This window comes from Nannobrachium achirus (assembly GCF_963921795.1).
Source record: "Nannobrachium achirus genome assembly, chromosome: 4".
Classification (NCBI taxonomy): Eukaryota; Metazoa; Chordata; class Actinopteri; order Myctophiformes; family Myctophidae; genus Nannobrachium; species Nannobrachium achirus.
Genome location: NC_137813.1, coordinates 38581932 through 38594790, shown reverse-complemented (window position 1 = coordinate 38594790; position 12859 = coordinate 38581932). Strand labels below are relative to the sequence as shown.

At 43.6% G+C, this 12859-nt stretch overlaps 1 protein-coding gene across 1 annotated transcript in view; it reads right to left on the bottom strand.

Annotated features, from left to right (window-relative positions):
• Nucleotides 1-4374: 4374 nt before the first annotated feature.
• Nucleotides 4375-12859, bottom strand: part of asic2 (acid-sensing (proton-gated) ion channel 2) — a gene marked incomplete at both ends in the record, with an annotated part of 477877 nt that continues 469392 nt past the window's right edge. Inside the window, 5 exons of the mRNA XM_080723868.1 lie at nucleotides 4375-4476; nucleotides 4613-4681; nucleotides 5900-5979; nucleotides 6798-6889; nucleotides 8334-8487. Of these exons, the coding sequence (XP_080579994.1) occupies nucleotides 4375-4476; nucleotides 4613-4681; nucleotides 5900-5979; nucleotides 6798-6889; nucleotides 8334-8487 (497 nt within the window). The remainder of the gene's footprint in view (nucleotides 4477-4612; nucleotides 4682-5899; nucleotides 5980-6797; nucleotides 6890-8333; nucleotides 8488-12859) is intronic.

Genomic DNA, 12859 nt, shown 5'->3' with positions numbered 1-12859 from the left:
TCTGATGTCTGACATCAGGATTTTCCGGAACTGGCACTGTGTCTGCATAGATCTCCATATATGGGCATAAAATGGATGCAGACAGACAAATACAGATATCTCCATATATGGGCATAAATGGACACAGGCAAACAGATGGTCAAAGATCTCCATATATGGGCATAAAGTGGACGCAGACAGACAGATACAGATATCTCCATATATGGGCATAAATGGACACAGGCAAACAGATGGTCAAAACGGGTCCTATGACAACAGGTATAATGGGGTTTGCATTAAGTTTGTCTCCTCCTCCATCTGTTTGTCTGTGTCCCTTTATTCCCATTATGGAGATCTCTGTATCTGTCTGTGCCTCCGACTGTGTTGCAGACACAGTGCCGGTTCCCCCTTTAATGCAAACCCCATTATACCTGTTGTCATAGGACCCGTTTTGACCATCTGTTTGAAAAAGCGACAGAAATCTCATATATGGGCATAAAATGGACGCAGATAAACAGATATCTCCATATATGGCATATATGGGCATACAATGGATGCAGAATCACAAAGATCTCCATATACGGGCATAAAAGGGACACAGACAGACAGATACAGAGATCTCCATATATGGGCATAAAATGGACGCAGATAGACAGATATCTCCATATATGGGCATATATGGGCATAAAATGGACCCAGAACTATAACTGCAGTGATCTCCATATATGGACATAAAATGGACACCGACAGACAGACAGATACAGATATCTCCATATATGGGCATAAATGGACACAGGCAGACAAATGGTCAAAACGGGTCCTATGAAAACAGGTATAATGGGGTTTGCATTAAAGGGCGGGGCATTCATTCCCTATTTACATTGTTCCGAGTTGGCCAGGTCGCCGACTAGACGCTGGGCCGCCCGAAGGGCGGCCCAGCTTCTAGTATATTATAATGAATGCAGGCGTTAAATGAGCTTCAATGTATGAACATGTTTATCATGATGTCTGACCTTGAGAAACACCAGTCAAATGATATGGTCTTATAGGAGAATGCTCCTTCAAATAGCATCTCTAAAGATCTGCTATTTTCTAAATATATTTTATAGATAACGAACTTGTGAAATGGGACATTCTGCATAAAGAGTACTTTTACTATACTATATTTGACAATATGTCTGTACTGCCGAGTACATTTTGAACCCTGGGGTATTTCTTCGTTGTGGTATTGATACTTTTCCACCACTGGTCCCAGCTGTGAGGAAGACACAAGATGCTTCATCCAACATTAAGTGCACATTGCACACAGATGTCAGAAGGAAATTGGATCTTGTGATGCTACATTTCTGTGTGAAGTGTTTGCTTGTCCAGTGGACCCTCTCTGCAAGAGTTGTCACCGTGGTCTGGCTGACTGTACCAGGTGATGAATTATCTTCAGAGCCCACATTATATGGTACATATTGTCACTGTTGGATGGAAATATGTTATGTCCAACACTGTACATTTTCGTGAAATGGAAAAAGGTTCCAGTGGATCTAATTATGAGAGTTATCAGATTTAGTAGCGAACTCTAATAGTTGGTTGTAATAACCAAGTAAAATAAAAATAATTACAATTATACAATCAATCACAATGTGGTGTCCCTATTTTGGTAGTGTAATTATAGCCACATAATTATTTTGTGTAATAATAGAGTTGTACAAGTCCACCATGGGTCACAATGTGAGGCATTGAGATGGTGTAGAACGGCGATTTTTGCGTGACCATTGAACTATTCTATAAAAAACACCAAGTATGGAGATGACCTCTGACACAGCGGCGATATTTACAAGGTGCAGTGGTGGAAGAAGTACTTAAAAAAAAAATATAATAATACTCTGTTAGGGTGCCCTCACACCAAAATACCTATGAGAGTGGAATCCGCGTTCCGCCAATGCATTTCAATGATAAGGGAACGTTTTTTGCAGAAATTCTCTGCTGGCATGAAACCGCTTCACGCTCATTGAAATGCATTGGCGGAACGCGGATTCCACTCTCATAGGTATTTTGGTGTGAGGGCACCCTTACAAGTAAAACAAAGTCCAGTTCAAAATGTACTGGCATCAAAAAGTACTTAAAGTACCAAAAGTTAAATTGAAAATCTACAAGCTCACAAGCTGGTGAACTTGTAGATTGGCTATTTTCAAATAGCCAACATATAAAATAGGGCTAAAGTGGTTTATGTATGTTTTATAATACTATAATTTATATATGCAAAGTAACTAGTAACTAAGTTTTCAAATAATTGCAGTGGAGTAAAAGTACAATAATTGGATCCGAGATGTAGTGGAGTAGAAGTACAAGTACTGAAAATTGGAAATACTCATGTAAAGTACAAATACCTGAATATTGTACCTAGAGTAGAGTACTTAAATCAAATCTACTTAGTTACTTTACACCACTGACCAGCTGATGAATTCTCTGCAAACAAAAAATACACCGCACACACGTGTGTGTGTGTGTGTGTGTGTGTGTGTGTGTGTGTGTGTGTGTGTGTGTGTGTGTGTGTGTGCACGCGCGTGCGTGCGTGTGTGTGTCAAAGGTAGAGAGGTGACCTGACCATGACAGGACGCTGCCAGTGCAAAAGAACGACTCTTTTCATTTAATCACATTAGTCACATTAAAAACACATACTGGTATGCAGCATCACAAAATGAGAAAAAGCCATCCTGCGATAACGACTGAAGCCAAAACTTGAGAGCCACGAGTCCCGTCAGACCTGGGCGGCCCGCAGGGCTGAGCTGAGGACACAACGTGATGATGAGAGAATACACAGAGACAGCAGGTCCAACCACAGACGGGAAATCATAACTCAAACGGTCCGACGAAAGCACTTGAATTCATTCCTACCTGTAATGTGCATCATGATGACGGACGGAGACCATGCTGGGGTAACATTATTATGAGATGTGGGATGTAGAATTTGGTCCTCCTGGATTTTTAGACCAGGTCTGCAGGGTACAGCGCATAATAATCACTGTTCATTTTAAATTAACACCAAGGATTTAACGTGTACCGTGTTCCCCCTTTGAGCGAAACATTGATATTTACACCGAAATACAGAAGACCCTGTATCCTCCAACACACTATAAATCATAACATTACTGTGCCCATAGCCAAAACTGCACCCTGCTGTTACCATAATTGTTGTTTTGATATTAATTATGAGCGTTATTGGTATGAAAGTGTTGGACTAATTATCTGAGCAGGAGGGGTGAGGGTGGGCTCTTCTTGTGATAATGATGTGATTCTTGATTATGATAATAATACCTGTCCCAAATAATACACTTGCATCTTGGACATTTTTCACACGTCTGGCAGACAAACAGTCATGTTTATGTTTTCTTGTCTGCCAGTCCACCTTACTGACTTGGCCGAGAACTTTTTTTATTTTATTTTTTCACTAAGGTGCAGTAGCCAGAAGCAAAATAATTACTCCCCTGATACAGTAAGCGTATTTGCCATCCCTATAAATATGTCTGTAGAAAACAGTGTTGCGCCCCAGGACTCACTTTGCAAAACATTTAGTAAACCACTTTTAAGAAAACTGAAGCACAATGTGATGGGTGGGGAAAACGAATGCTGCACAGGCCGCAAAAGATCTCATTTCACACCATGTTTTTGGTAGACAAAGCACAGCCATAATGCTCTCACAGCACCTAACCTTTCCCCTCAAACAATAACGATCCAGCGAAGAAACAAACTCTTCAATAAAGGCAAAGCTTCTGAGATGGCTGCGTTTAACCCCGGATCACCTAGACTATGACCTTAATGTTCAATCTGTACATTCTAAGTTTTAGAGGCCTGGGCCTGTTCTGAAGATAAGAGGTTTACAGCGAAAACGGCACACATGTACGGTAAAGCGACACTGCAGTCTGGAACACGCATCAGCAAAGAGAGCGACACCGTATCCAAGAGAGACTGACGCATGCAGTTTGGACAGTTCATCACTGGTAGGGTAAGAGTACATTTGGCAGTAGAGTGGGCTAATGTGAACACTGTTTTTCCGTCCCGTGTGGACCAAACAGTCCAAGGAGAACTGCCATGTCTGTCTGTGGAGACCAAGGCCCTCTCCCAATAGGTCTAGACCTGTGGCCCAGGAGAGGATGCTGCCCTGTGACAGCAAAGTATGATGGCAGAGCAGGCAGACATGTCCGGCTGACAGCTCTTTCGTCCTCATTAACGCCATGGGCCGGCTGGTGCGACAGAGAACAGCAAATGGAACTGTCCTTAGACCAACCCCTCTGTCGTCCCTTTTGCCCTTGCAAGGTATCTCCGGTGTGACCTTGGAGGCACAGAGTGACAGCCTCCCAGTGCTGAGAGCTCCGGTTGTACGTGGGGCTCTAAAAGGGGGTCTCAGCAGGCGATCTCCTCCAGGGTACCCAGGGTGGTCTGAAGGGGGACGGTCACAGTGTGGCTGATGGACTCGGAGTGGTTGGCCACCGGGTCACAAGAACTCTGGAGGTGAAAACGGAACAGACATGACAGACAGGGGTTTAAGGCGAGGAAGAGTAAAACATGGCTGACAGAGGGACTGAGGTCAAAGTTGAGCCACTGTGTGAAAGAGAAACACAAAGCCTGATAGATGTCTTACCACATCCTCTCCGTGACTCTCATCCTCTTCTTCTCTGCTAAGGAGGTCTAGCAGTCTGTCTTTAACCACCTGTAGACCGGAGATCATTATTGTACATCGTCGCTATCGGTCAGAAACCTTGTATGACCAAAATTATAATAATCCGAAGAAATTGCCTGTGTTCCAATGGATACCCGATGTAGTTATTTAGTCACAAGCTCTTTGTTAATGCTTAATGTTAAATATTCCTAAAACCTGGTATCCCTATTTTTGTTGAGCGTTTCTTTTTCTTCGTAAAACGGCAGATTTACAAGCTTATAATGCGTCACATTGCAATGCGTGGTGAGCTTATAGATCGCATTCATACAAAAAAGGATGAAATATGGAAATACAAGGTTTTTCAAAATTCATAGTTTGTTGTAAAACTGAATTATAACTAAAAGTGTTACATACATTTGGTTTAAGTAAGAAGGGCACCGCATTCATGGGACACCTACTGTATCAATCGTCTTAATAAAACCTGCTTTACTGAATAGTGTGGGTAATTTGGTTTAGTGCTCAAATAATGATGTTGTAATTGTTGTAATAAATGACACCTTCACAATCATTTAAGGTGTACTTGTTGAAACTAAAGGAACTCTCCTGTTGAAACCGTCGCTGACATAATTCTATTCCTTTGCCTGGGTAAAAAACACCCACACACAGGGCCCTGCCTGTACATTTTGCTGCTTGTACCTGTATGAATGAGTGACAAATAAACCTTCTTGACTCTTAGTCTTGAATTTATATTGAAGCCCGCTGTGCAGTGGTGTGACCATTGGTTAGCTATTGCTAACCAACTCAAATTTGCATGCCTAACAACAGCGGTTTGTGCAGGCTCCTTTGTAGTTTGTCCATGAGTGTCTTGAATTTGGTATTGTAATGTCCATGGCTTTCTAGCCGGCGCTGTGAGAAAAACACTTTGAAAATGACTCTTAATGTGTATTTTTAAAGCCCTAGGAGAGGACAAAGACTTTTAGCAGCTCAGCAGAACGAGAAAGCAGTACAATAATTGTTAAACAGCATGCAAACAGTAAAGCCATGGTAATGGGAAAGCCTCATCATGTAGCTCACTCTTCTCAGGTGCATGCTTTGAAGCAGACCCTTTGTGTCGCTGTCATTGTTCATGTTCCCAGCCTTCAAAATGGGTCTCTCGCTGTCATTATTAGGCAACCAGACAGTTGTTATGAAACAAAAGTTTCATAATGCGTTGTTAATAATGGGTTATATGAAAAGGTGTTTGTGCTTAAGGAGTGTATTAATGCTGACCTCATAAGCATAGTCGAACAGCTCTAGGATGGTGAGGATGCTGGCTCCAATGAACAAACCCATCTGACCTCCAATATCACCTGGAAAGAAAGACATGAAATGAGAGGAAAAACAAGTAAGAATGGACAGAGAAAGAGTTGTTCAGTCGGGACAACCCACAAATTGAATTAAGATGTTTTAATGGATATAATTTATGATATTAAATAAATAAATTGATTTGGTTTGGTGCTGAATAGAGCAGATTTTAAACCTGCCAGGTCAGGGAGTCTCCCCTACCAAACAGGAGGCATTCTGACTCTCCCTCCCTCCATAGTACATACAAGCAGATAACAACAGGTGGTAGCTGGCATGGTAGAGGGTGAGAAACACTGCTTTGGGTAGTGGAAGCAGCACAATGCAGCTATCAAGCAAATGTGCAATGTACTCTTCCCTGTTCAAATGGGACACTCTGTTAGTGAATTGTGCAGAGAATGGAAGAGTGGCCACCACCAGCAACTGCCAAGAGTTTCCTGACTGAACTTGCTCTGTGCATTTCATGCGCGATGCTCATTTGTTTGGGTAAAATCACACCCGTGTGAACTGAGCGGTGGTCGTGGGGGGGGGGGGGGGGGGGGGGGAGGGGTGCCTGTGGGGGGGGAGGGAGGGGTGCCTGTGGGGGGGGGGGGGGGGGGGGGGGGGTGCCTGTGTGTGTGGGGTGGGGGTGTGTGTGTGTGTGTGTATTGCAGTTGATGCTCAGGGCAGGCTAGACTCAACAGCACCTCTCTGGTCACCCAGGGTACTCAGGCTACACCAGAGGCTACATACAGACAGACAGACACACACACAGACACACACACAGACACACACGGCCACGCTATGGAGACGGTGTGACCACCGCTCAAAAATAGGGAAAACCTACCCAGTAACCCTGCTACCTCATAGGCTTTCTTCTGCTCAATGGTCTCGTAGTTTAGAGCCTCAAAGAACACGTCCAAGACCAAGATGTTATCTCTGAAAGAGGCATAAATTGGTAAATGGTACATTTATATAGTGCCTTTATCCCAGGCGCTTTACAGAGAGTGTGCACTACATTCACCCATTCACACACACATTCACACACAGATGGCGGAGGAAACCATGCAAGTCACCAACCTGCTCATCGGGAGCAATTCAGTGTCTTGCTCAAGGACACTTCGACACTAACTCTGGGGGAGCCCCGGATTGAACTGGGATCGGCCATTCTACCCCAGAGCCACTGCCGCCCCTATTTATCATTAAGCCTCATCATACATACTTCAGTGACTAAATGTATTTTCATTTTAAAGTATTGATACCTTTTTAAGTTATAAAATACAAGTTGTATTTGTCACGCAATGCTTTGCTTGATAAAAAACTATGTTTTTCAACTTTTGCCAGTTTTTGCAAAGAAGAGTAAACGCTTCATGAAGGTCCAGAGGGACCAAACCCCTCATATAAATTTGAATAAAACTGATGCTTCTGAGCAAGAGCAGAGTTCATGATTGCTTTAACTTTGAGAGACAGCCGCTGATACGAACGACCTACGGCCTGGTCGCGACCTAGGCCACGACCTGGAGGTCGTAGGTCCCGGTTCTGGAGGTCGTAGTTCGCGGTACATACTTGTTAGGTCGCGGCCGGTCTAGTTTCGCGACCCCCGGCCGTGGTTGCGCCACCTCGGTCGTCCCCGGGCCGTTGTTGCGCGATCGGGCCGTTGTTCAGCGACCTGGGAAGTCCGCGGTTGTATTTAAAAGGTCTTTTTGCAGAATATTCTAGAGCAGCAGCGCTATTCAACCTTTTGAAGCTTGTGATTGGCTGAACCGGAGGTAGGAAGCGCTCCATTGTAGTCACTTGGACCGCGCGAGGTGCACCAAAACCTATCCTTAACCCTAACCCCAACTCTAACTCTAACCCTAACCTTAACCCTAACCCCAACTCTAACCCTAACCCTAACCCTAACCCTAACCCTAACCCTAACCTGCCGACACTGAGTAGCTAACCTGCCGACGCTGTTGAAAACGAGCGCTCCTTCCCTTAGCAAGCGTAGAGTTTCTAAACTCGCGTCCCTTCCCTTAGCAAGCGTAGAGTTTCGATCGCGGCGCTCCTTCCCTTAGCAAGCGTAGAGTTTCTAAACTCGCGTCCCTTCCCTTAGCAAGCGTAGAGTTTCGATCGCGGACTTCCCAGGTCGCTGAATTACGACCGAGATCGCGCAAAACCTCCAGAACCGGGACCTACGACCTCCAAGTCGTGGCCTAAGTCGCGACCAGGCCGTAGGTCGTTTGTATCAGCGGCTCTTGCTGTTAACTTTTGCCAGTTGAAAATACATTACTTTTGCCAAGACCACCTCTTTGTCAGTTTTAAATCAGGCTTTACTCAGACAGACTCCATATTATATCTGTCTTTCTATTCAGTGCTGATACACGGAGAGAGCTCCACTCACGTGATGTACTTCTCGGACTTGTTGAACTTCTTCTCCAGGTAGCGCGCCGACGTCTTGCTGGGGATCTTCACCATGGACAGCTCCTTGTTGTAGCGCGTCATGTTGCACGGCGTCCTGCACATGCAGTTGCTGCTTTCCACGGCCGACAGTTTAGCTTCACGGAAAGAGGAGTTGAGAGGAAGAGGAGGTTACGGGGTGTTTTGAAAAGGATGAAGAGGGACACTTAGGGGGTGGGTGGAGGCGGGGGGGTGGCTTGTGGGCAGGGGCGTCAATTGGGTATGGCAGGGGTATGCAGCTGCCATACCCAGGGTGCAGGGGGGAAAATAAAAGTTACTTTTAAATATAAATCCATGAATGTCTCTTTGTCTATCTGTGCTGGTTATTATGTTGTTAAATTACAGTACAATAACTACAAATGCAAAATGTAACAAAATGGTCACTTTAACAAGGTATTATAATTATATTCTCCACACTTTTATTCTCCCCATCTTGACAAGATGGTATATTCCCAGGTTCCGCAGGTCAGCTGCACAGGTGCAATGCATTATTGTTAATTGTGGCACGTTTACTAACATGCCAAGTTTAGCTGCACTTGAACAACCATTCCAGGCTGCCATATCCAGCCCAAGAAACCGTAAAAATGGTGGGGTGGGGGGGGGGTGGGGGGGGGGGGGGTGTAATGTACTTAAAATAAATGTATCATGCCTGTTGCTAAGGTATGGCAACATGACTGGTGTCTTGCACGCGCGCCTTCGCGTGCGTGCAAGACACCAGTCATGTTGCCATACCTTAGCTTTTTCTGAACTGACGCCACTGCTTGGGGGTTGTCAGTTCTTTTAGACAAAAGCCTTGCCTGCAGTGCAGTGCCAAACACACTGAGGCGTTTGGAGTCTCACGCTCAGGGACGCTAAGCTGTTATTGTAGCTGACAGCCAAGGGAGAACGTGTCTGGAGGCTGTTTGCTTATTAGGCCAATGGAGGTCACACAAACACACAAATTAACATCTGCACATATCGTCGTTGTCAGGTGGAAACCTTGTATGTCCAAAACCATTTGTTTTGTATTTATCATTTTAAAAATGATTTAAACTAGTGAAAACAGCCGATCTACAAGCACACAACGCCTCACACCGCGAGGCGTTGTGTGCTTGTAGATCGGCTGTTTTCACTACTTTTGTGCGATGGCCTTGTATGATGAAGCAGGGCTTTACTTTGCGAAAAAATATACACATTTGAAACTTAGAGATACGAGGTTTCTGCCCGACAGTGACGATATGCATACACTCACTTGCACACACGTATGCACTCACAAACACAATGCTATGACACATGGCTGTGTAAACACAAACACGCACACACACATGCACTCACACGCTCACACACACTTGATCCTGCGCCTTGAGTCCTATGTGAGATGTTTACTCGTAAACAGCTCTGATGACCGTCTACTGTAAGTCAGGCTTATCGTCACTTGTCACTGAGGGGAGAAGCTAAAGCAGTGAACCCACATCTCCTTTAACCCTCATTAAGACAAACCCCTGATGCAGAAAAGCCTGCATCTTGGCAGTGGAAGTTCATGCCCATAGGAAAAATGAATAAATAATACTAATAATAACTTGGCTGCAGTTGTATGATCACATGTGAAGCCCACACCATTTCCCTCGCTGTGTCAGTAATGGCATCAGATAAAAGCACTTCTAAAATAGCCCCCTTCAAAAGCTGCTGCGGCGGAGGGCTATTCACACTCATCCCAAACTTCTCAACACCTATCCACTAAGGGTGCAACGGTTTACAAAATTCACGGTTCGGTTCAATATTTTGGTGCCACGGTTCGATACTTTTCCGATACAAAAAATAAACAGAAATATCCTTGATTTATAAATGTATTTTTATAACTACTTTTTTTTTTGTTTTAACAATACTGTACCCAACCTCTAGGGTAGTGGTTCTCTAAGTGGGCTCTGCGGACCCCTAGGGGTTCTTGAGGGGGTTCCAGGGGAATGTGGATGTGGAGTGGTATTGTATTGTATTGTTCGGTACAGGGTCATTCGGTTCGGTACAGGGTCATTCGGTTCGGTACAGGGTCTTTCGGTTCGATATTCAGTTCGATATGTTGCACCCCTACTATCCACAGCTGTTTAAAAAAGAAAAAGTAAAGCAAAGTTTTGATACTGTATAGTTCCAGTCACAATCCTTCAGCTCCAGCACACCCTGAGATCATAAAGCCTTAATCATATTTCTCTGTAGATTTCCAAATCCCATCCAATAACAATCTTGTCCGCTCCGACTTAAAATCTGCCAAAATGTCTTCTGTACTAATCTTCTGTGAATGAATAAGAGTGCGGGGGTTATCAACGCCACCAGCCTTATTTCTCACTGTGGCAACTTTGTGACAGACACCCTGATCTGAGTGATCTCAATCCACAGGGCAGCTATACCCTCGGCTTGCTAATAGGCGGCAGGCCCATGGAGTCACGTAATTGCAGAAGGAAATTCAATACAACTTCTCAGTGGTCGCTTATTTTATTCAAATAAGGGGTTACTGGATACTGGCGAGGAGAGCGAGGCCTTGTGCATTCATATCTTAGATTTTTGTCTCTGAGCCTGTCAAACTGAACCTATTCATCTTTTCCTAAGGTCATTTAAGCATAAAAAACACAAAAACAGTATCATATTGATTTTACATTTGCTGCAGACATTTTTGAAGATTTGCATTCGTAATGCAAATAAATAACGTAAAATGTGTGTAAAGTGGCCGTCTGGGAGTTGGAAGTGTTCTCGAGCAAGATATTGAATTCCTAACTGCTCCCGTTGACGTTGAGCAGCTTGCTGTCTTGTATGATTGCCTCCACTGCCTGTGTGTGAATGTGTACCACTTAGAACACGTAATAGGTAGCTGTGAATGGGTGATGCCCCCATAAATGTGAAGCACATTGAAAAGTACATTTGAGTGGTCAGATAGACTAGAAAAAGCACACATAAATGCAGTCCATTTACAACAAAATAAGATGAAAGATACATAGACTACTACAGTGATTACACATAATGCCAGGATTCATTGTGTGGTTCGTCCAAAGAACTGGGACACGGGATTGTCAATGATCGTCGCTTCTGTCTGTAAGTGTGTCTACAGTGGGTTCTTGCAGACTCTACTGTAGCTGTTAAAGGACAACCGATGCAGCTGTCTCCTATTAAATAAAATCGTGCGTCCATAGCACTATGTGCTTTCTCTAAAACGTCATGATTGACACAGTTGTACGAGAAGGAAAGCAAACATAATCAAACTTTGCTACTCTGTGTGAAAACTTCTCTGATAGGTTCTCTGAACGATCCAAGCTGTAAATATATATCTGTGTGTGTATGTGTGTATTCACGCAAGCGTGTGTGTGTGTGTGTGTGTGTGTGTGTGTGTGTGTGTGTGTGTGTGTGTGTGTGTGTGTGTGTGTGTGTGTGTGTGTGTGTGCGTTCATAATCATGCACACACACGGTTGAATTGTGAAAGTATCCCTGTTTCAAAATAAAACCAATTAGGGAGAGAGACGGAGCGAGCTGTGTGGATTGAAGACCAAAGCCTGCTACATTCCTCCTGCAAATGAACTGTATACCTTTGGGTTTCAAATCAACATCACACAGGCAAATTATAGCATTGGAGCCATAGAGTAAATAATCACCACAGTATGTGCTTCTGTGCTGCAGTAAACATTGTTAGGATGCAGGGCAACCCTTGCCTCTTGTAGCCTCATGAAACCTAGTGTCACTATTCTGGGCATGTCAGAACTCATAACAGGCAAACATTCTGTGAAAATGGGTGAACATTCTGCAAAAGAATGCAGATCTATAATAAGCTCATAATGCGTCGCAATGGGAGCAATTGTGAGCTTGTAGATTGGCTGTTTCCACTGATGAGATTTGGTGTAGAGGAAAAAAGGGGAGTAGGACAAGTATAGATACAGTATATGTGGGTCCACATTCCACAAACACATAATTAAACAGTGGCTCCAGATACTGTTGAAACATGAAAACAACACTGTACTGCATCTCTAATAGATATGGCTATAATGGCTATACAGTCATTGTCAAACCCAATTTAAAAAATAAATAAACCAAAAGGTAAAGGGACATCATGGTAAATGTTCATTATGCATACTGCACAATCCCACTCCATCTCCTCTCCAAAATCAATTCCTGTGCGATTACTTGTTGCAGTTTCCTAGTCCTGATTGCATGCTTATAATTGCACCCTAATAACATCTTTGGGTACCAGTCCCACTATACTTGGAAATTGGGTTCATAAAGCAGAATAATAGGCTTTGCCTAAGTAACAATGAGATTATCTTCTCTCCTTTATAATTGTAAACATTATGCAACATTTGTGCTTGTTAAGATTGTGGATATTTTTGGGGAACTATGAGCTACTGTATAACTACTCACTATTTTTGAAAAACACTTTCACCATAATGATGTGCCTAATGCCGTTTTGAAAGTGGTTAAAAGACTATATTGGGCAATTTAGAAATTGTAATGCAC